Source organism: Hippocampus guttulatus, chromosome 5 (genome assembly GCF_054856545.1).
Source record: "Hippocampus guttulatus isolate MCC_2025c chromosome 5, RoL_Hgut_1.0, whole genome shotgun sequence".
Lineage (NCBI taxonomy): Eukaryota > Metazoa > Chordata > Actinopteri > Syngnathiformes > Syngnathidae > Hippocampus > Hippocampus guttulatus.
This window is the reverse complement of record NC_141265.1, coordinates 1,852,359-1,877,143: the sequence shown is the minus strand read 5'-3', so window position 1 is coordinate 1,877,143 and position 24,785 is coordinate 1,852,359. Positions and strand designations below refer to the sequence as shown.

Sequence of the window (24,785 nt, the reverse complement as noted above, 5' to 3'; positions counted from 1 at the left end):
TTAGGATTTTAATATGAGGTCTCCTTTTTCGACAAGTGTGCTTGGAGGGCCACTGTCTTGCCTGTTTTGCAGCTCTCCCGGCTGCAACACACCTGATTCAGATGATCAGGTCATCAGCCAGCTCTGAAGCAACATGTGAACGTTCTTGATTATTTGAATCAGGTGTGTTGCTCTTGGGAGAGCTGGAGAACAGGCAGGACAGCAGCCCTTGAGGACCAGCTTTGGACACCCCTGATTTAGGGGGATTCAAAACGCTTTTACAATGTGTAATGTGCACCAGATGTATCCAATTATTAATCTTATTTTGTCTCAGAGTTAGCTGAGAACCACAGTTTGAGATGAATGTTACTGTTCAAAGTGCGGAATTTTAAAGTCATTGTATTCATTATAATTACCATCACATTTAGTACAATGTGGGATTCGTGGTGATAGATATTTCTTTTTTTGTCAAGTCAAGTCAAGTCAACATTCAGTTTTGTGGGAGAACCACCAGTTTCGGACCATTGACTTCAAAATGGAACTTCATTCTAGATATCTGGAACTGGAATAATGAAGCCCATGAATTAGGAAAATCTGCGGTAGAAATGAAGAGCTCCAATTTGATTGAAACCAGTCGCGATGAAGAGTTGACTAGATGTCGGAAATGTTAGTTGTGGAAATGAAGAAAGTTACAGATGTCTCAAATGTTTATTTATTTATTTATTTTTTTACGAGGGCAATGTGATTTTCAGACAGCGGCAACAAATACGCAGTCTGGCTGTGACTGGCGAGGAGGGCGTTTTCACAAAGCAGAACACAATGAGGCGGCTTTAGCCTCTTGTCTCCTGATTGGGCACACCCCTCTAACGTAACACCCTCCTCACTCTCTGCGGGGAAGCAGCCCCTCGGCCTCCTCCCGCTCCTGCCCAAAACATGAAGCCATCTCTCGGCCGATATGGAACCAGAGCCCAGATGGCCAATCACAGCCCGGCGGGTTGGGCGGCGTGCGCGCGCACACCGGGGGTAGGGGGACGGACGTTCAAGACCTCGATGTCCGCCGGCGACCTGTAGTACACATTTTAAAGAAAGGTCATATGCATAAAAACAAGTTGGATAAAATAAAAATGGATCTGGTATCTTATTGCTTTCATATCTTACTATACTTATACTTATGATATTAGTGTGATATGTAACATGTCGCCTACCTGAAGAAATTACATTTGGGTGGCAATGTGCGTTTAAGATTGCACTGGACCAGTCAAATTTAGATAATAGCATAGAAATCCATATGAAATTTATTGCATTCATTTGCTATGTGCAAATTGTCTCAAGTCTCATGATAGCGCTTGTATAGTGTGTGTGTGTGTGTGTATATATATATATATATATATATATATATATATATATATATATATATATATATACATACACAGATATATATATATATAGGTATACTGTATATATACAGGTATATATACATATATATATACATACACAAATATATATATATAGGTATACTGTATATATACAGGTATATATACATATATATATATATATATATATACATTCACACACACACACACACACACACAGCGAGTCCAACTCTGGAAAACCCCGAAAAATCTCCAGAAAAGGCTACATTATATGATCTCTACGGAAAAAGGGTAGAAATGTGGGGGGAAAAAAAATCCCTCCAAAATCGTAAAATACCCCCAAATCATCTTTCTTATCTGGCACCTGGGGGGCCGAATGATGGCCCCGCCTCTGGCATTAAAACGCCCTTTTTGTGACGTCAACTCACACATGGGCATGTCTTGTTCCTCTTCGCCAACCCGGCGGAAACACTTCCTTGACAGCCGGGACACACGCGCGAAGTACCCACTGGAGTACACGGACGAGCCGGATAGCTGACTGTTAGCTTAGCTTGTAGTCTTCAGCCAGAGCGAGCGAGGTGTCGTCAAGTGAAGGCTGGCCAAGGACGCCAACATGTCCAAAGACAAAAGCGACACAATCATGGAGGCGGGCGATAAGGTGCTGTGGTACCCGCACTCCAAGAGGGACACGCGGATGGACCAGTTCAGGCGGCAGGTGAACCGCGAGCACGGGCTCGACTTGGGTGAGTCGCTGGCTCGGTGGATCTCATTTTGTTCAGGGGCTTCAATTTAGCTTTCATCGTTGTGGGATTACTGGCTGCAATGAAGTAGGACAAGTGAGCGCTGACGCGGTGCACCTCAGCCAAGGCCGGTCAGTGGCAATGTAAAAGAACAGGTTATCCACCGCCGCTGAAACAGACAAGCACCTTTTATTAAACCAAATCAAAGGAAAGCAGATGCAAAATAAAGGTAAAATGATCCGTTGTTGTTTCAAATTGTCACCATCATCTACTTATACACGACCTTTTTTTCAAATATTGAAAGATATTCGCATTTATATCTGTTTTAGAATTCAAAAATTTTTCTGAGCAATTTTAATGGAGGTTAATCAATTATACACAGGTTTTCTCAATTCAGTGGCCCCACCAGTCCCAAGCCCCCTTGAAAAGCACAGATCCACGGTACTTTATATTACATCTTTTGGTTGCCAAGGAACCACGTTGAGGTGAAGAGAGGAGCATCTCTGTCAACCAAACAAATGCTTTTCAACAGCAAACAGTGTGTGACGTCAGGAGCTAAAGTTGCTCCTTGTGAGTGTTCTCATTTTGCATTTGCATGCTTGACCCGAAGTGCAGACCAGAACAGCACGGGAGCGGTTAGCATGTAGCATTATCATTCACAAAACCTTTGTAAGTGCCAAGGTGTTTCTTCACAGTTTTCAGTCGCCGTGAAAAGGCTTCGATGATGCAGGGGTGATTTGCTGTTTGACGCAAGTTTGTGTGTTTGTGTCTCTGACTGCAAGTCAACTACGGGGACTTATACCAGTGGTCGGTGGACTGCTATGCCGATTTCTGGTCACATGTGTGGAGATTCTGCGGGGTGGTTAGCGCCAAACCCTACCACCAGGTAAGTGGTACTCAATTTGTCCGAAAAACAACAACAAAACGAGTTGAGTTCTTTTTTTTTTTCCCTCCATGTCAACCTCTGGGGCAAGACAAGGGGATGTCGTTGATATTTGTCAAATGTGAGCAAGAGAAGCCCTTTAAGACTTTCTGTAATTAAGGGCTATAGAAATAAATTTGACTTGACACAAAATTCAGCGATTGCAGCTTGCTGCATTTAGATAAAACAATAATAGTGGGCATCAAAGGTTGTGGGGGGGAAAAACATGTCTTGTGACAGGGTGGTTCTTTGTATAATTGCTTTCAAATGACCAGTGTGCGTGTCTGTCTGTGTGCATTTGTGTGTATGTCGCTTTTTGTGCATCTGTGTCAAACGTGTCTGAATGTGTCTTTGTTTGTGTGTGTGTGTGTGTGTGTGTGTGTGTGTGTATCTTCCTTTTCCTGCATGCGTGTGTCCTTGTGTGTATCGCTATCTGTTTTGCACGTGTTGTGTCTCTGTCCATATTTGTGCATCCATGCGACATGTGTCTCGGCCTGTGTGCTGGCATGTGTGGATTCCAGGTTGTGGACGTATCCAAGCGTATTTCGGACGTTCCAGAGTGGTTTTTAGGCGCTCGCCTCAACTTTGCAGAGAACCTGCTCAAACACGCCGAGCAGGACAAAGTTGCTCTTTATGCTGCAAGTGAGTACACTGCGCATGCGCGCACACATACTGGAGAGACACGGTTCATAAGAAAGGGCTGTGTCAAAATGGATGGCCAAAACTTGTAATTATCGTACATAGCCACCCATCATGACATTGTTTTGATAATTATTATTATTATTTTTAGTCTTTATATGTTGTTATTTTTAGTACAATGTTCCCTTGGATATTTGCAATTCACAATGTATACATTTACAATCTTTTGTAATTTTGATGCCAATTTAGAGCGTTGAGGAGGAGTTTCATTTAGGACGCCGCCCAGTCAAATAAAAAAGTGAGGCTTTGCCGCCTTTGTGTGGCATCTATAGGCGATTTCAAACTCTTTGGCAGCGGGGTCAGTCCATTACTCGCGTATTTTGGTAATTTATGGCAGGACTCGGTCCCCAGGAACACTGTTTGATATTTTCTTTCTTTTAAGATTAAGATATCCTTTATTTGTCCCGCAATGGGGAAATTACAGTCAGAATTCAGAAAGGAAAACACAGGGTAGGGAGAGGGAAAAAAAAAACATGCTCGAACTATCCTCTTCTGAGGATAATTTAAGTCCAGGATATAAAATTTTATATTGCATATTTATTTTTTGTTTAGTTTTTATCCACCCATCCATTTTCAAATCCTCTTCTCCTCACAGGGGTCGTGGGCATGCTGGAGCCTATCCCAGCTGTCTTCAGGTAGTCTTCAGGGACACCCTGAACTGGTTGCCAACCAATCGCAGGGCACACATAGACGAACAACCATCCGCGCTCACACTCACACTCACACCTAGGGACAATTTATAGTGTTCCATTAACCTGCCACCCATGTTTTGGGAATGAGGGAGGAAACCGGTGTACCCGAAGAAAACCCGCGTAGTGTATGGGGGAGAACATGCAAACTACACACAGGAAGGCCGGAGGCGGAATCAAACCCTGCACCTCTACACTGTGAGGACGACGTGCAAACCACGTTTTGTGTTCAATATTTTTAAATTATGGAGATTTTAATTATTTGTTGTTTACCGTGTTCTACATTTTTGATTGCTTTTCTGTTGTCGTATTATGTATTTATTTAATTATTAATGTCTATTCTATACCATAGTATAACATTTTTTATTGTCGTGGTATTCTTATTTTTTATTGTGTGTTTTGTTTTAAAATTTGTATTCTTTTTATATTTTATTTTTAGTGTGTGTGTGTGTGTGTGTGTATATATATATATATATATATATATATATATAATTTTTACTGTATCATGGTTTGGCCTTTCTGTGGTCTTATCCTTCATGCTGACATTGCTTTTAGGCACCACGATCGATGTACGTCACCTTCATTACATTACCTCGCTCGGCAAATGAATAGGCGTGTGTGCGGGTGGTGTGTGGGTGTGCTTGCGTGCGGGCCGACAAAAGGTAGCTAGCGCTAGCATCTTCCCTGTGGAGTCCTAATCTGATTATGGTTCCATATTTTGGCTACTGTTACCCACCAGTGGCGTCCTGTTGCACTGTCTTGCTGTATGCGTTTGTTGATATCGGATATACTGGTCCTGTATGGCACTTGGTATCGGATAGCGGTGTAATTATGTTTGATACTTTTCTGTCAGCTTCTCTCTCGTTTGCACTTTTAAAAAATATGTGGAAATATTTATTTGAACTTAAAAAAAAAAAAAGATGTCTTTTTTTTTTTTTTTTTCCAGCTGAGGCTAACGAGGAGATTGTGAAAGTCACGTTCCGGGAGCTGAGGCGTGATGTGGCGTTGTTTGCCGCTGCCATGAGGAAGATGGGCGTCCGCACTGGAGACAGAGTCGTGGGTGAGTTTCCAGAATGCTAGTGCTAAAAAAACAAAAACAACAAACAAACAATTGATGCTGTCATTGACAAAATGTTCAACATGCTAAAAACGTGTCCAGCAGATGTCTCTGGGCCAATTGAATTTAAGATTCAAATAAGTTGAGAAGCTAACGTTTAATGCTAGTGCTATAAACAAAACACAGACAGCCAATCACATGGTTGACAAAATCACAGACATGCCATAAACGTGTCCTAACACATGTACAATGCATCATTTGGAGTTGATTTCCAAAGATTCTGAGAAGAATCTTCAACCCTGAATGCTCATGCTTAAAACAAAACAAAAATAATCACGTTTAATCAAGTTGACAAAATTTCCGACACGGTAAAAGTGAGTCTTCTGATAAATCAAGAAGGGGTTGTTTGAAACCGAAAAATGGTCACGCAAATCCAGGAGAAGATGACTCGGAATACTCGTGGTCTAAACAAACACAGCGTCCTTTTGGATGCGGACTTTGATATTTGTGAAGGGCGGATTTCTCTGCCTGCCTTGATGCATCCGGTACAAAAGGAAAGCTGCGTCCTGCACCACCAGTGAGCAAATACCATAAACGCCACGTCCACGCAAAATCAAGAATAAGAATGGGAGAATTAGACAAAAGGTATGCCTAAAACAAATCCATAAAAAGGGTGCGTGTAAAATTGAATTTATTTTAGAATTATAATATTGTGTTTTTAAAATGTGCCACTGAGTGTCTCATTCATTTAAAGCCTTGACTGAGAAGAAAGCCCTAACCCTGGCTTGAAACCATACTTTAAACTACAGTCATTGTCTAAAATCTTGCTCATGTAAGAAGAGAAATGAATGAAGCAGTGTCTGCAATGTCCTTGTCCCTCCCAATCACTACAGAGAAGATATTTTATGAGCACTTAGCTGATGAGCTAGCACACATGCCCGCCTTGCCCTCGCACACGAGGTTGCTTGCTCTGTTAATTGTGTCAGTAAATCGTTTATGACTGCACGTAGCAGAGTGGTGCCATTTTCATTCCATTCAACAGCACTTCGCTGGCACCTTTTGATAAGATCAAGACGCCATCTTAGCTTGACTTGACTGAGCTTCACCTTCTTGATTACATCCACCAAGCAAAAACAAAAAACAAAGGCAAATTTAAAGGGAAAAAAATCATTTGAAAACACATGACATGAAACTCTACTTTTTCTAGGAGGTCTTTGACATTTTAAAATGTCATCTGCTTCGTATGCAGTGAAAATATATGAGTAATACCACAATCCTATTGAGTTGTTGTTGCTTGATATGAATTTCAGGCTGTTGTGTTAATGTGCGCGTATGCTCGTAGGCTACCTTCCCAACGGCATCCACGCGGTGGAAGCCATGTTGGCAGTGGCCAGCATCGGAGCCATTTGGAGCTCCACGTCAGTCGACTTTGGGGTCAATGTAAGCAAGTATCTTGTTTTTACTAATTTGTGTTTTAACCAACGAAAGGTGTAGAAATATGATCGTGTAGGTGAAGAAAGGTCAAATTGAAATTTTTTTCCCTGCTGTTTTTCTGAGATTTAAAGTACAGCTCATGTCTTTTGTGGTATTGTAGCGCCTCCTCTGGACAAGTGTGGCACAACAAATGCAATACACACGCAAGGAGAAAAACTCATGCCAAAAAGTGTACTTAAGTAATGTGCTGCTACTAATGAAATAGAAGTCAAAAGTCATTCATTACTTGAGTAAGTGTTAATAATTGTTTTCTTGCTCATTTTCTGATCAGAGCAAAATCTGAATTTACACATGCAGGTTTTATTTTAATTTGCTAAGCTAATTTTTTTTCTTTTTACTTGAGTCATTTGAAACCCTAAGCTTTCTTTAAAAACCTCATTTGACTTTGGACCCTTGCTTGAAACCGTACCTTCCTCTTTGTGGTGTTGTCAGGGCGTTCTGGACCGGTTCTCGCAAATCCAGCCCAAGCTGTTGCTGTCTGTCGCCGCTGTGGTTTACAACGGGAAAACTCACGACCACATGGAGAAGCTCACCTGCGTCGTCAAAGGTTTGGAAACCCGAATCCTGATTCGAAACCAACCCAATGACAACTTGAAACCTGACTTTAAAGTCTTGTTTTCATCCCAAAACCAGGTTTGAAAGCCTTTTTTTGCCTGACTCATAAATTGTAACTCCAACTTGAAAGGATGTATCAAACCCCTATTTCTACCTTGAAGCCCGAGCTTGGAACCGCAATTTTCACCCTTGGAGACCCTAATTTGAAGCCTCAGCCCTTATTTAAAACCCTTACCCAGGCTCAAAACCAAAACCCTTTACTGTATTTCTGTGTCAAAACTAAGTCAATAGCAGTAACACTTTTCTGTGGGAATCTTGCCAGCCTCTGCTTGTGTGTGGCGAACAAAAATACCCAAAGTGCGTGCGTGTGTCTGTCCCATAGGCCTTCCTGACCTGCAGAAGGTGGTTGTGATTCCATACGCTCGCGACAAACAACATGTCGACCTCTCCAAAATCCCCAACAGGTATGCTCACAAATAATGGCATAGATCGTAATATTTATGCTAATTTCTCTTAGCCTCTTTCTGGTGTTTCACAGTACACATTAGCATTAAGCTAGTGGACTTTGCTCACAAGAAATGATTGAACATTTTGGTGATGTGTACCTGTGTGTGTAGGGGGTGGGAGGGGTTAGGGGTATAAAGTAAGAGTTGTTTGTAGGTTTATTACTACTGTCACATCAGTGCTAGTTCCCTTTAGCCGGTCACTGGCGTTTTGCATTATATGTTAGCGTTAAACTATCAACCTTTTGTTATGATGACATTTGGGTGAACACTTGAGTGTGTTAATTGATACTGCTTTGGTCTCTTTTTTTTTTTTGTACCGTGACATCTCAGTTAAATTCCGTTAGCCCTCTCAATGCTGTTTAGCATTAAGGCAGCAGACTTTTTGATGTTTGAAAATTTCTCTTTTGGCATTTTGGCAATTTGATATCCAATGTTTAATTTTCTTTTGTTTCATGTGTGTCACTTTCAAAATGAACCTCAACTGGCAGTAACAAATAACTTGAAGCTAGCACACTTGGCTTCTTTTTAGAAAAACGTGCAAGAGATTCTTTTCCCTCCCTCACCCCCTCCGTCAAAGTGATGTCATACGATCGTCTCCCATTGGTTGAAAGAGTGAAAACAGGTTTATATATATCTGAGGTATTTTTTTACTGTTGTTCTGTCCAGTGTGTTTATCGACGACTTCCTGGCATCCGGTTGTGGCGATGGCGATCATCTCCCCCAGCTGGAGTTTGAGCAGCTGCCCTTCAGCCACCCGCTTTTCATTATGTACTCATCAGGAACCACCGGAGCTCCCAAGTGCATGGTCCACTCGGCCGGGGTGAGGAGAACGCTAGCGGGCTCTACATGGAGAGCAAAACACACACTCTGGCTTGAAACCTCAGCCGTGGCTTCAAACCCTATTTTGAAACCTCACAGCGTTGGAGCTTCTGGTTTAACTTCTATGGAAACATTCCTGTCATTGTCTCATTATCCACCAGAGGGCAGCAGAGTTCCATCTGCATATTGGAGGAGGTTGAACGACTGACTGGCAGTATAGCCCAGGCTAGCCACACACAGACTCATTTTAAAAGACCACCCCTTAAAGAAACCATGCCTATCACCTAAAATTCTAACCAAAAAAAAAAAAAAACCCAACAACTTGAAACATGAATTTAAAACCCTGACCCCAACTAAATCCTCCACAGTTTCCCCGCTCCTGTTTAGTTTTTTTCCGTCCCCTCAGCCCCCCCGCCACCCCCCACGGTCTCGTCCGTCATTTTGTGTAGGGCTCATCCTCGTCTTGCTCCATGCATAATTGGACAGTAACGGCGCTGTCAAAACGTTTGGCCCTCTGCCAATTACAGGCTTTTTCCCGCCTTTGTCGCGGCTTTCATCAGGAAAAAAACGGCAGATGAAAAGCGCCCGGCGGCCGGTGACGTCCAGCGGTGACGGCTGGTGACTGCGGCAGGAGGGAGAGGGGGAGGCCCTCTCAACATGTTTTTTTTTTGTCCCTGTGGGGGTGGGAGTGGTGATGATGAAAAGCAGTGAGCAGGTTGCCAAATTAGTGGAGAGCGCCAACAGACTGGCTGCAATAAAAAAAAACCAGCTAGTAAATAAGGACCAGAAACAACTTTGAACCCTAACCTTTTCTTGAATCCCTGCTATGGGATGCTAACCCTTACGTGAAAACCTTACCCAGCCTTGAAACGCCGCAACAAAAAGCCTGCATTGAAACCTTTATCCTTACTTGAAACCTTAGTTTGAAACCATAGACCAGCGACAATTTGACTTATGGGCAAATCAACATCTGCGTCAGAAAAACGGAACATTGTTCACAATTTTTTTTCCCGCTATTCTGTGGAATGAAATTTTATATATCAAGAACATGAGGTATTGGTACTTGGTATCAGTGAGCACCCAGATTGAATACTCAAACTGATATCGGTCTGAAGGAAAGTGTTATCGAACATCCCTGAAACTCTAAATATGAAAAATTAATTGTGTGTTCATGCGTGTGTGCGCGTGTGTGTGTGTGTGTGTGTGTGTGTGTGTGTGTGTGTGTGTGTGCGCAGGGCACCCTAATCCAGCACCTTAAAGAACACATCCTCCACGGCAACATGAGCAGCAGTGATGTCATCATTTACTACACTACCGTAAGTTCCCACGACGACCGGTCTTGATTGACATATTGTCTTTCTCTTACCGCCGTAACGGAGTGCGTGTGCGTGCCTGCGTGTTGGCAGACGGGCTGGATGATGTGGAACTGGCTGGTGTCGTCCCTGGCGGTGGGCGCCTCGGTGGTCCTGTATGACGGCTCGCCGCTCATGCCGACCCCCAACGTCCTCTGGAACTTGACCGAGACACTGGGGTGAGCAATCCGGCGGTCACATGACCTGGAATGTTGCTTGAATGCGTGATGTGTCAGCCGAAAAAATGCGGTAAATTGATAGATGTGGTGGCCTACCCTGGCTTTTAAACCTTACCCAGGCGTGGCAACTTTATTTGAAATTTTCACCGTACCCAGGCATAAAATCCTAATTGGACACCCTAACCCTTGTTTAAAACCCAAAACCTTGTTGGAAGCCCAACTTTGAAACATTAGCCCTTTGTAAAACTTTGTAAAAAATTGAAAACCTAACCCTTAATCTCATGAGGAAAACTGATTGGCTGCTTTAACCCTGGCTTGGAAACCTAACCAGACCTGAGACCATAATCTGAAATCCTAACTCAGGTCTGAAACCCTACTACCCTTTGTTTGAAACCCTAACTCTTGTACCAAACCCTAATGACTTGAAACCCCACTATGAAATCCTATCCCATCTTAGAAACAGAAGTCACACTAATGCTTATTACAAAACCCTAAGTTGAAACCTTACCCAGGGTTTGAAGCCCTAACCTCCTCATGAATCCCAAACATAAATTGAAATTGTTACTCTGGTTTGAAACCCTGCACTGAAACTCTTGACACCCTAATTTGAAACCCTATCTCTGTCTTGAAACCCCATTCTCAACCCCATGTGTGTAACAAGACAAGGCAAGACCAAACTACCGGTTGTCAGTGTCTCGTCGCTCGCACAAAAGTACTCACGCTACAAGTAAAAGTACAGATACTTGTTGGGGGGGAAAAAAATGATTCGGCGGCTATATTTGTGAAAGATCTGCGTAGGACTCAATTGTGTGCTATCTAGCTATGCCTCCACCCCAAAAATAATCTCAAATATGGCATGCCTGCTTTAGAGCGCCTCGTTGTCAGCTGCGAGTGCGTCTAAATAAAAATAAAAAAGAATAAAAGTTAAAAGTCAACAGGGAAACACATATGGTCCAGAAAAGTAAGTAAAGCACAGGGAACATGAAATCTCTCGGGGAGCTCAGTAACAGAGTATTTGGACTTGGTCCCACCGAGCGGTGGGAATTGTTTAAATACGAGGTGAGGCGTGACCAGGACGCGTTCACCGGAGCGTCGGGCAGAGAAAGACGAAGGGAAAACAAAAAAAACAATCGGGCGCATCGACTTCGGTGCCAAGCAAACAATGAAAATTCAAAGATAACGCCGCTCGCTCTTGCGTAAGATCTACTTTGATTAACCGCAGCAGCTTTGATCGCTATGGTAACCACCAATGTGACCCCCCCTCCCTCCACAGACGCACAAAAAAGTAGATGAGAGATGCGTCCCTTGGGGGCTGCAAACAGTAGCGTGGACTCGGATTGATGGGATTGACTCTGTAGGTTCAAATCAATCCATTTTCATCGGAGCCGTTGATGGGGTGAGAGTGCACGGGTCGCCAAGAGTTATATCGCAAAGTGAAATAAAGTCGAAGGGAACACAATCTGTTCAGGGTCACAGGATTAAGCATCCGCTGTTCAGCCGTGGAAAACTTTCCCATTTGGCTGGGTTGATTCCCAGAAATTGGTTTCGTCGAGCCACTTTGGGATGATTGGAATAATTCAGCCTCCCAAGTCAGTTTTGGGTGGCTCTATGGGATGTGGTAGGCACGTCTATCGTAAGTAGACCCACAAAAAAGGTCTCAAGGAGCCATGACAGAAAAGACGTAGGAACGCTGCCACTCTGGTTCTCAGCAGCTAGTGTCGGCCTATCTTGGCTATTTCCGGTTGGATGACGCTAAATTGCAGATCACGGCGACCATGCTTGATGACTCTCGACCAAACATGTCTTGTGTGACGTAGCTCCCGTCCTGAAGGTTTTGCGTAAAAGATGCATGCGCGGAGAGATTACCATCAACACGTGTGGCCAAAAAGAAACTGCAAGTAGCCGTAAATGCCAATTATCGGACGTGAAAAGGCGAGTGGACCAGTGGAAGCTTCACTGTGAGTTTAAGCAGGCTCTGACAGATTTAGCCCCAATTAAATGCTCCAACCTCCCTTCGCAGGACCAGGGTGTAAAAAATGTTCTTGTCAGCCTCTCCCACAGGGCTTTACCCGCCCCCCCGTTGGCGGCGGTGCGATGTGGGAAATGTGTCTGCACCCTAATTGGTTAAAAAAAAGAAAAGAAAAAAAAACATTTCCCACTCTAAAGCTCGTATCTGTCTTGGTGCAATGGTGCCAGCTTCTCTCTGCGGCCATTTTTGCCGAAAAGTACACGCACACCTCCAGCTCCTGTCGTTAAAAGTTCTGGCATTGTCGTAATCAATTAAAGCAGCAGCAGGTCGCGAGCGATCGTCGCACGATCCAATGAATCCAGAAATCCATATTTCCTGCTGAGATGTGAAAGGAGCTCATTAGTCAGCAATTTTCTTTTTTTTTTTGACCTGACACCTTAAAGCATCACAAATTTGCTGACCGCAGCGCACATTTTAGTCGGGGTTGGGGAGCTGAGATGACACCGTCTCGATGGGACTGTGGTAGGGGTGACACAATCCTCAAAAATTCAAAAGGTTCCAACTCAGGGGGAAAAAAACGAGTGTCTATTTTTTATTTTTTATTTTAAAGCTTATTCCAAGCGTTGGAAGAACTGACAAGGATCTAAAATGACTCAGAAAACATTTCCATGGGTTCTTCAAAGATAAAATCCTCTCTTTGCAACATGAAATATTAGGTAAGCATGTTTATCCTGCGTAGGCCCACAAAAATCCTCAGGCCATGCCTGAAATGACATTTTTGTGTGACACAGCCATTTGAGGGCCATTCCCAGAAGGCTTAGTAATGAAGCTTCAAACTCGGGTATCCAACCTGAGATCAAGTCATGTTTTGGGTTTCATACTAAGATCTCAAATCCAGAGTTTGTTGACCGTTGGTTGGTGTTAGAGGTGGGACTCGTAGAGTTCATGTGTTCACCGCATGACCTATATTACAATGTACCCCTGAATGAGTATTTTCCTCTCTTCTCCAGCATCAGCATCTTTGGCACTGGCGCCAAATGGCTGTCGGTGCTGCAGGAGAGGAACCTTAAGCCTGGTCAGTGACACGCACACACGCACGCACATAAGTTGCCTTCTGTGACGGTGTCAGAAGTGGGATGCCAAACTGTGTTATGGCCAGTTGAAGTCCATCACCGAATGAGGCTGCGTGCAGAAGGCGCCAGTCGGGGTCTGTGCTTCCGTCGGTACAGGGAGAAGGAAGGATTGTGTGAAATGTCTTTGGTTGTGTGAAGTGGGACACCACTCGGCGGTACCCCATCTAGTGTGGATTCCATCCTGGGTCGACTGGCTCTTTGTAGTGGGAAGTTTCTCTCACAGCTAACCATCTCACTTCTGACACCACACATGTCAGCAGTCGTCAGGCCAACCACCACCTTCCTGCTTCTTCCCAGCGGTAGGCCCATTTCGTGATCGCCACATCCCCTTCTGCAATTTCTCCCGCTTCTGGCTCCAATTGCCTTTCTTGTGCCAGGCTCTATAACATGCCGCGTAGATCATGTCATACTACTTCCACACACACGGAGAGCCATCCCATTTCTGACACCAGACCTGAAAATGAAAATGTTCATCTCTCTTAATCTACCGCAACTCACCCACCCGCATCAAGAGGCACCGGTGAATCATTACACCCCCGACAATTTATGTAACCAATTTGCTGCGTTTATGCAGATTTTTATTTATTTTTTTCCCCCTCGGCCAAAACAAGGGCAACGGTGCAGCCGTTTGCAGAGAACGAGGACGGCGTGTCAGGCTCGGCGGAGGTCGGGGAGTTGGGGGGGGGGGGCGGTCGTAAGATTAGCGGGGCGGCTAATAAGCGCCGACACGGCTCCCATTACGAGCTCGGGCCACTTTCCCATCTCGGGAGAGCCGCAACACTAAAAGCAATTAGCCGGCGCTCCCGGTGACTTGTGTGAAGAAGCGTAACGGGCCCTTTTATGCCGGTGATTGAGTGTCAAGCACGGCAAACTGTTGCGCTCGCCGCCGCATAAACGGCCGAAAAGATATTAGTCGGCCCGGCCGCTCGCCGTCATCATCGTCATCGTTAGCGTTGTCGTGTCCATCTGCTCTTATTGTTCAAACGCAAATTTATTGGCGCTGTTTCACTGTCGACTGCTGTCAACTGCTGCCTGTGGGCGTGTGTTAGTGCAGTGTGTGCCTGTTTGTGTAGTTACTTGTGTTTTGGGGTGTGTGTGTGTGTGTGTACGTTTGTGTTTTGGTGTGTGTTGAGATTCCTCTCCAGTGGACAACACACCCTCGTGCTCGTGTTTTTCTTTGCACGCGGCTCAGCACCTATTGGCAGATTTATTTATCTATTTATTTTGCTATTCATTTATACGTTTTTTTTCGTCAGCCAACCCTCTGTTTTTTTTGTGGCAAACACTGGTCTCTCAACATCGCGCGGAATAAGAAATATTCAATAGCTTTTTGTTATATTTCTAATTTGTTACTGTAGTTTTGTAAACATAAAATGTAGTTTTTTTTTCTGAAAATGCTTTTTTTTTTCAATTAAAATTTTCGTTCTTTTCTTCATTTCCTGAACCTTGGCACGCACACGTGTATTGGCACATGCCATCTTTTATGTCACACAAAAGAGCGCCAACAGCTTCGTACAATTCTTGCCGCGCACGGATCCCCCGCTGTGCGAGTGAAGACTGTTTCTGTGGCAGTTCCATTCCAAACAAAACCATTCTGTGGAGCGAATTACCTCCAAACAATAAAACTGAGTGCATCATATTCTGACCTACTGTATTGTATTTATTTGAATAGGTTCCTATATGTGACTTCAAATTATGCAGGTGGGGGAAGAAAAAAAACACCAAAGCATTTGTTTATTTATTGTGGTTGTTGACACTTCTTTAAAATATTATTTTTACTATTTAAATAACATGAAAATAATTTCATTTAAATTAAATATCTTTTTCTTTTTTTTTTTTTGTCATTGATTTGTGTCTACACTGGACATGATTTACTGTCCAAAAATGTGATCTTGGCTTTTCCCAGTTATATACACAGCGCATATATAATATATATTTTCTGTTTTTCTCTTTTACCCTGCTGCAGCCGAAACCCACAACCTTCAGTCTCTACACACCATCCTGTCGACGGGTTCCCCTCTCAAGCCCCAAAGCTACGACTACGTGTACCGCTGCATCAAGAGCGACGTCCTGCTGGGCTCCATCTCGGGTGATTATTTATTTATTATTTTTAATGTTTTTTTTTTTTCTCTTTTATTCCCTTACGAGTGGCTCCCCACACATGAGCTTACAATAAAAGGATTGACACATAAAGGGAAAAATGTATAGGATGTACATTTTTGCACACGGCCACCCACAGAGTCCCTTTCAGCCCATTGTTGTGTTGACAGGGCGGCAGAATGCTATCTGTCGCTCTCTGTGAGCTCTGAAACGTTTAACATTTACTGACTGACACATTAGGCACACACACACACACACACACACCCACACACACACGCACACATTCAGTGGAGGAGGCGTGAAAAGACGGACAGTAAAAGGCTTTTACACATCCATAAATAGATTTTCGCTTCACCCCAAATACTAAAGGGAGCCATGTTTTTTATGTTATTTACAGGTTTTACGCTTTATTTTATAGCAGATAGTTTTTATGAATTCCAAACCCCGGCGTGAGTTTTACTCAGCAACATGAAAACGGCAAGTTATTCTGATTCATAAGAGTGGAGGAAAAAAAAAAACACATTACAGACCTAGAACCTGACTACCACGGTTGTCAAAAATTCTTGAAAAACTATTTGCACATACAGTAGACTTGACAATGTTAATGCGAAACATAGTCTTTGAAGTGAAAATCAGTAAATCAGAACAAGCACATCGTTTACGGTAGGAATGGAACTTGTGGCGAAAAAAATGATAACTCGTAAAGATAAAAAAGAATTTACTGTTGGTGTTTTCAGAGACCCCCAAAAAGCTTTTGATCCTGTAGATCCCAGTATGTCAATGGAAAAATTATAGAGCTATGGTACAAAAGGTTTGTCACATAAATGGTTGAAAAGCTATCTAGATGACACAAATAAGTATGCACAGTTGAACAATTTGAAATCAAACGAGTTGAAGATAATGCACGGGGTTCCCCAAGGGTCAATACTCGGCCCTAAACTATGAATACTCTCTGTCAATGATGTTTGCTGTGCCTATAAACTTAACAAAAAATAAGTCCAGTCCGGAAAAAACCTTGCGGCTTCTGAATGTATTTTTTAAAAATGGTTTGACACTAATCAATTTAGAAATTATACCAAATGATATGATCTTCGGTACCAGACAAATTAAACACCAAGTCAAACTTATCGTCAATTAAATTGAAATAGCAAGAGGAAATTAAAAGTACATTTCTTAGAGTTATTTAAAAAAAAAAAAGATAAAGATAAGATAAGATATCCTTTATTAGTCCCACACTGGGGAAATTTACAGCCTCCAGCAGCAAGAATGTAGGCAGAAAGAAGAAGAAAATGATGTTGGAAATGAACAACCATTTCAGGGACGTTTTTGCCATTTCAGAGGCTTTCTCGAATGGTTTTAAAATTCAGCCGCCCAAAACCTGAAATTTGGTAGGTGTGTCTATCATGAGTAGACCTACAAAAAAAAAGTCTCAATCAATGCCTGAAACGACACCCAAAATGTCTGCCACTTTGGATTAAAGTGGCCATCTTGAGTTTGATTCACCCGTAACTTTATTTCGCTGAGTGTTAGGCCTTGGCAGAGGACTGACCTACTAGCTCCATACACACTCATCCCCATGTCCATTTTCACCCAACAGTGAGCCGCACCCTGTTTGCTTTCCCTCCTCGTTGTCCAGGGCAACAAGCAAGCTGCGATGATATTGACTGCCAGCCCACCTAACCTTGACCCCTGAGGCTATGACTGTGTGTGTGTGTGTGTGTGTCAGGATTTATCCCTGGCATATGTGGCCGACCGGTGGTCACTGTGACATATGCGAGGGGACCCCTTTGCCCATTTCACCCTGACAACACATCCTCTCTGTTCAAGTGTGTGTGTAGCAGTGTGTGCCTGTCTGCAAGTGTGAAATCACTTCAGCAGGTGATGTGAGACCCCCATGGCTTCTCGATGGGCGATTTTAACACTTTGACCGCTGGGTGCGCATCCTGATTCAAGACGGTCTGACTCGCCATATGCCACTCCCTCGCTCAGCTCTTGTCTGGTTCTGTGTCAGATTGCTCTTGTTTTGGAAAATTCTGTTCCCAAAGCCTATTTAACTTAAAATCAGGTCTATCGTGAGGAGACCCGCAAAAAAAGTCTCAAGAAAACCCTGCCGGGAAAGAAACAGGAAATCTGCCATGTTAGATCGAAGTGGCCAGTTGAGTAAAAGTTAACGGCGGTAAACATGACTGTTTCAAAACTTGTTTAACACAGACTCATGAAATTTGCCAGGCATGTCTGCCATGAGTAGACCACAAAAAGTCTCAAGAAACCATACCTGAAAAAATTTAATTTACACCCAAGCTTTGTGTTTTGTGCACGTTTTCTATTTGGCCGTCCTGTCGGGATTCACCGACAATTGGCGCTACCTTTCCACGTATGCCACGGCCAATGTACTACGTCTTCTATGAAGTTTCATAGAAGCCGTTTTACTCCTCACGTGCGCCCTCTGTGAGTCTGCTAATCGTTACCAGTAGAATACTGCAAATACCGTATCTCGAAGGGTTGAAGTATCAAAAGTATCGCCACATAAGGATGAGAATCTACAAGTGCCCCAAAGTACTTCTGTTTCTGCAGATTTTTAATTTTTAAACCAGCCAATTGTGATTGGCTGCCTTTTTTGATGACATGACATTTTTCCCATTTTCCAGCAGCCTTTCGAAGAGGGACTTCCCTCCTTTGAGATTCCATCCAACTGCTACTAAATTTCAACTACCGATATGTATATTGGGCTAACAGGCACCGCCACACCCCTCGATCCATTTCCAATCCAATCTTCATCTTCAGTTATTCAAAGGAAGCCTGCGCCTCGGGTCCTGATCGTCACCTCCGTCAGAGGCTCTCTCATGTGAGAAGCATTAAGATAAAAATATACATGCGGGATTGAGATAAATGTCGTATGCGAGTATCTGACGCCTTCCATACTTTCACCAAAGAAAGCAACAGTGCCTAAAATACACTTTGCGCGCTCGCCCATACAAGTCAGCACAATAATGAAATAATTGTGTATCTTCCCACTCCCGAGCTTGCGCGTTTAATCAGAAGTTTTTCTCCGGACCCCCGTGGGATCTCATTAAAGCTCGCTACGAGAGCCAGATATCATAAAAGCGGGAGGCCCAGGGATTGATGAGAAGAAGAAGAAGAAAAGATGGATAGGAAGCCAGGAAGGGCAGAGAGCAGCAAACAAGATGGATGACGGCGGCTGCCATGCATAGGTAGACGCGGAACAATGGCAAGAAAGGAGATGAATGGGAGGCGACGGGAACACCGCATTATTGGAAAGCACAAAGGGAAAAATGGGGGGGGGGGGGGGTGGGGTGCGTGCGCGCCCCCGAAGCCATTTTCACTCAGCAGCACAAAATGCCGATCATCATTAGAGTCTCCAAAAGACATACCTGAAAAGACGCATTTTAATTTGAAGTGACCATTTAAGGGTCCATCCATCCGTTTTCTACCGCTTATCCGGGTCGGGTCACGGGGGCAGCAGCTTTAGCTAAGAAGCACGGACTTTCCTCTCCCCAGCCACTTCTTCACCTGAGGCGTTCCCATAGTCTCTCCAGTGTGTCCTGGGTCGTCCCCGGGGCCTCCATTTAAGGGTCATTTGGGCTATTTCCAATGGGCCCCACAAAGACCAACTTGAGTTTTCAAGATTTAAAGTGCGCATCCTTGTTTTACTTAGAGCCAAATACCAAATGTTGCTCTAATGAGTAGACCGTCCAAATAAGTCTCAAGAAGCCGTGACCCTGCAAGGTCCACTTGCGGGGTCCTGTCAAAGCCAAACCGCGATGAGGCTTCCAAATTTGAAGCCTCACTCTTCATTCACCAATTACTGTGAAAACATACTTTTTTTTTTTTTTTCTTGGGTCCACAGGCGGCACCGACATCGTGTCCTGTTTCATGGGTCAGAACCCAACAGTTCCGGTGTATCGTGGCGAGATCCAGACAAGAAACCTGGGCATGGCCGTGGAAGCGTGGAATTTTGAGGGTAAGAATGAGGAGCGCGCGCGGCGGGTGAACAAGCAGACGATTGTTTACCGGGCCTGCCTGAAAAGTTCACCTTGGGCAAGGAGCTGTCACAACATTGTTCTCCCGAGTGGACTCTTTTAATCCAAGAGTAATTAGGCGAAACATCCCCAGGGTAACCTCGGTTGAAACAAAACGTAAGCCAATTTTTTAAGAAGAGTTTTTATCCAGCTTTCAACCCTTCCTGTGTGTAGGTGTTTTTTTTTTTTCTCCCACATTGATTGCAATCCCTAAATCCCTTCCTGGCCAGTGAATCATTTAAAGACACTTTTTAGTGGGAAAGAGCTCGCTAAGCTCCTTCAACACCATCCTGAGGGAGAAGGGACTGCGGGATATTCCACCAGGTGTGTGTGTTTAGTGTATGTGTGTGTATGGGTTGTTTAGGTAAGCCAGTTTGGGGAGAAAGTGGCGAGCTGGTGTGCTTGAAACCCATCCCGTGCCAGCCAACACATTTCTGGAACGACGACAACAGCAGCAAGTACCACAAAGCCTACTTCTCCACCTTCCCGGGTCAGTGAAACGTTGGGGCGGCGGCGTCACACTTTTCTACTGGACACCTCGTTTGGGTTTTGAAAAAGCGGCTCAATGGGTTGGGAATTCACGGTCATTCGTAGGATTATTGAAAATTATGAAATGGGGAGAAAAGACCATTGACCTGAAGGCCAATACAAAAAAATCTCAGGCAAAAAATTGGAAATAAAACCAATTATTTTTTAAAACACACAAATACTACAAAACACCAAAGACACACAAACATTCTATTTGCAGAAAATACTAAATGAAAGTAACACAAATATGAATTAAAAGTGCCAAAAATATTCTGCCAGTGTCGCATTTACGAATAAAGAAAAAACTGCCGAGTACAAAAAAGGCCTGCCCTCTATCTGTCAAATTGATGCTCGGTATTGATTTTGACCGCTATTCAAGAACGCCAACGATATGTCCTTTCTCTTTACATTTCTGCGCTTAACTGAAAAACAAAATGGGAGTTAAGCCGCTCTAGTCCTGACGGCCTCATTGAACCGTCTGACTTGCCACTTTACAAGACTGACAATTTGTGTGGCGCGTTGGTGTTTGTAGGCGTCTGGGCCCACGGCGACTACTGCAAAATCAATCCCAAGACAGGAGGCATCGTCATGCTTGGCAGGAGGTCAGTAAAACGCGCCGGCTGCTCCTTTGCAGGCCGTTCATGCGACTTTGAACCGCTAACCAAAGCCGCTCGTGGACTCTTGTTGCATTTTCTTGTTCAGCGCAATGTTGAGAGACCCAAATTCACGGTCACTAACCTGAAATTATCCTCTGCTGAATCCTCAACCCCAAACATGCAAGTGACATTTTTAGTTTAGATTTTATTTCAACCTTAAACTATGCTTTATATCATTTTTCTATACTCAAAAATGATGAGAAAATGGAATTTAAAAAAAAACTGGACCAAAAAAATGCTACAATAATATTTTTGAAACACTGTAGAAATATTGTTATATATTCATATTACAAGTAGATGATACACTCCACAGATTGTAAATATGCATTACTAATGAAATTAGAAAAATATTCAAAGAAATCATTTCAATTAATCAAATGTGTAAGAACATTCATTAAGAAAGAAAATATCCATCATGACATAAAATCATTTCTCTATTCTACTCGATGGTACATACAAAAATAGATGCAAGGAGAAAATATGAGAAAATATTCAAAATAATTAAAAAAATTAAGTTATAAAAAATATTAGAAAGTTATAAAGTTCTTTTGAAAAAGGAATACACAAATATCACAAGAAATACAAAAATACTAGATAGGAAAAAACAACTGTTTATATATATGTACAGGTATATATAGACAGATAGATAGAAAAACTATCAGATGACATGTAAAATACAGCAATTGCGAAACTTTGTTCACGAAAACAATGACTGCTTGTCTTGACGCTATCCTCGGCTTCTCTTCCAAACAAACTGATGGTCTTCTTTGTGTATTTGTTGTGCAGCGACGGGACGTTGAACCCCAACGGCGTTCGCTTCGGCAGTTCGGAGATCTACAACATCGGTGAGCCCCAAAGGAATCGCTGACCAAGTTGATTGATTGAAAAAAATAAGACACAAGCCAATCACAACAACCACGTAAAATGTTGAGATGACTGTGCGGAAATTAAGAACAGTTCCAAGTATCGGTGAGTGTTAACACAAAAATTTCAGACTTCTCCTTGTAAACAAAATATCACTGTCAGGAAAAGCCTACAAGAACAGCAAGACTTTGTTTGGGGTTAATAACTGTAGCTAAGTCACATTAATTAACATAATAATAAAAAATGTAAAAGCAAGTCATTGTAACTGTATCTCAGAAACCAAAATAAACTAAACACATCAATGTCAGGAAAAGCCCTCTAGAACAACTGAACTTTATTGATGTTTCACCAGAGGTAAATCAGAGAGCCTTGAAGTGGCAGCAGGTATGGGCTTGTGCAACCGCATGATCTCAGTTATTGTTACTTAAAAACTTTGTTTTCTTTCAATGAAGTTGTACAGAGTAGGTCACAAGAATGGTGGAGAATGTCCGGAAATGCTTCTCATTTTTGGGGCTTGGGGAGAGGGGTGTGTAGACTTTTTCTAGCTGCAAACCCCCCCCCCCAGTCAACTTGTGTCTTTTGCACGCATGGCAGTGGAGGCCTTTGAGGAGGTATCGGACAGCCTGTGCGTGCCTCAGTACAATGCCGACGGCGAGGAGAGGGTGGTCCTCTTCCTCAAGATGGCGCCCGGGAAGCCCTTCAGCGGCCAACTGGTGGCAGACGTGAAGGCGGCTGTCCGGAAGGCGCTCTCCGCCCGACACGTGCCCGCCCTCCTGCTGCAGATCGCCGACATTCCCGTGAGTGCAAAGTCAATTTTTCCATTCATCACATTTGAAGAAACGGTCAAAAATTGATCACAAAATGATTAATCATTCTCGTAGAAATGTCCTTTGTTTTTCGTCTTTGCCGGTTAACATCACACATGAACATTCGGCGTTCATTTTAAATAGATTTATTTCGGTATGATTGTTTGGCTGTATCGGAGAAACAAAGTCGATTTGTAATTTTGTTTTCCCTTTTCCAAATTTGTTCCTTGCACTCAAAAATATGGCATAATTACATCACAAAAACTAATACTAAAACCAAGTATTTTCCCCAAAATAAAAACCCGCTCTAAAAAGCGAAAAGAAAAAAAAAAGTCCGAAGGAAATAAAAAACGAACCCGAATGAAAAATCCCAACCTATGATCTCCTTTGGTGACAACACAGCCATCATGTAATTTGCGTTCTTCTCATTGTGGTTGTTTAGTACACGCTGAGCGGTAAGAAAGTGGAGGTGGCCGTCAAGCAAGTGCTGGCCGGCCGCGAGGTTTCTCAGCGAGGGGCTTTCTCCAACCCCGACTCTCTGGACCTCTACAAGAACATTCCGGAACTGCAAAACTTCTGAGCCACAAGGAAAGTGGCCAAAGAGAACAAAAGACTATTCCCTTTAGCTGCTCGTTTGACCGGAGAACAGCGAACAACAGCCGCGTCGCCGCCAACACAAGGAGGTAATAATAATAATAATAATACATTTTATTTGAAAGCGCTTTTCATTACACTCAAAGACACTTTACAAGAGCTTAAAACACAGGATAAGATAAGATAAGATATCCTTTATTTGTCCCACACTGGGGAAATTTACAAAATGAGGTACTCTTAGCTTTGCCGTTAGCATTAGCATGAGCACTTTGGTTTAACATCAGCCGTCATTTTATCACATGCTTGAACTCCCAAAACCGCGGAATGCAAAAAAAAAAAAAAAAAAAAACACAACACAAAACAAAATCACATCAAACTTTCGAAATGGATGATCCAGTCGTTGGCGATGAACTTGAATTCAGGTTGTGGTCTGACGAAACTGCAGAGTTCAAAGTATTGGGACAGTTTCTATTTTTGTGGATGGATGCTTGGTTTTTATTGCTCTTCAGACAAAAGCGTTGGGACGTTTTCCACTCTTCTGAGAAATGCTGGAGAAAACGGAATGCTTAACATTTTAATGAAGTGTGTTGGATTGGTTTTGAACTTGAATGCTTATTATTGCTGTCCAATGAGATGGGGCGCGAGATCAATCCTCTTTGATTATGATTTGGATGGTTAGCAACAATGATGAATTTGAACTTTAATTCTTACTATTGCTGTCCCGAGAGATTATATGGACACATGTCTGGCGGAATTTTTAATTTTTTTTTTTTAATATTATATAAATGAACGCAGTGTGACTTTTGTAATTGGTTCCATGAACCAGGGAGGTACCCGCTCAGCTAGCGTCAACAAAATAAAAAGCGTGTACATATTTGTGTCCAAAGTACGACGATGTGAACATAAATTTTATTTTATTTTTAGTCCATTCCATTGCAGACGTGTCGGTCAACTCCAAACCTCAGGCATTTCTTGCATTTTTTTTTTTTGAGAATCATCGCAACGCTTGGGACAAAATACATTTTCTAGAAATAATTACGGATTATTAATGTTGTTCTTGTGCATATTGTCAGTGACAAAATATTTATAATGACCGCAATACATCATCAATGTCCAAAATAATAAAAATGAATGGAAAAAAATACTTTCATAAAAGTGTGTTTATTTTTGATGGATATAATGTTTATTTAATCCACGGTAATTCTTTTTGTGTTTGCCCATGGACTTCCATTGAATACATTGTTGAAACTGATTTAGATTTAGAAGACACAATTAAGTATTTGTTTCATTTCATTCAAATTTATAACGGCTACTTAAATCATGACTATTTAAGTTGATAATACAAATATACCACGTTTGTAATACGTACGTTTAAGTCTTGGATTTATTTAAAAACCTTCTCAGTACAACAGAAAAATATCATGTATTAAAATTGACCATATTTTTCAAAATATGCAATTCAAATACATTAGTTGTAATTGGATGCATTTAAATTGATATATATATATATATATATATATATATTATTTTTTAAAAATACATAAAATCGGTGTAATACATTTAAATGTGCCCTTTAACGACATTTTTCTTTCGCGGGGGAGGTCATGATTAATATAATTTATTAATAATTAATAATAAAAAAATAATAAAAATTAATATTTTCTTGGTGGAGGTAATAAGTTTTGTCCTGGAAGGTTGACAAGAACATAAGTTGTGTCTGAAAGGACCTTG

At 42.5% G+C, this 24,785-nt stretch overlaps 1 protein-coding gene across 1 annotated transcript; it reads left to right on the top strand.

Annotated features, from left to right (window-relative positions):
• Nucleotides 1–1,821: 1,821 nt before the first annotated feature.
• On the top strand, nt 1,822–24,198 carry aacs (acetoacetyl-CoA synthetase). The gene is made up of 18 exons (XM_086112218.1): nt 1,822–2,095; nt 2,875–2,978; nt 3,536–3,656; nt 5,349–5,462; nt 6,802–6,899; nt 7,386–7,500; nt 7,891–7,972; nt 8,681–8,834; nt 10,069–10,149; nt 10,240–10,364; nt 13,344–13,408; nt 15,433–15,555; nt 19,435–19,548; nt 19,971–20,096; nt 20,667–20,736; nt 21,577–21,635; nt 22,249–22,451; nt 22,903–24,198. The coding sequence occupies exons 1-18, from the start codon at nt 1,966–1,968 to the stop codon at nt 23,038–23,040; spliced, it is 2,022 nt and encodes a 673-aa protein (XP_085968344.1). The 5' UTR covers nt 1,822–1,965; the 3' UTR covers nt 23,041–24,198.
• The last annotated feature ends 587 nt before the right edge of the window (nt 24,199–24,785 follow it).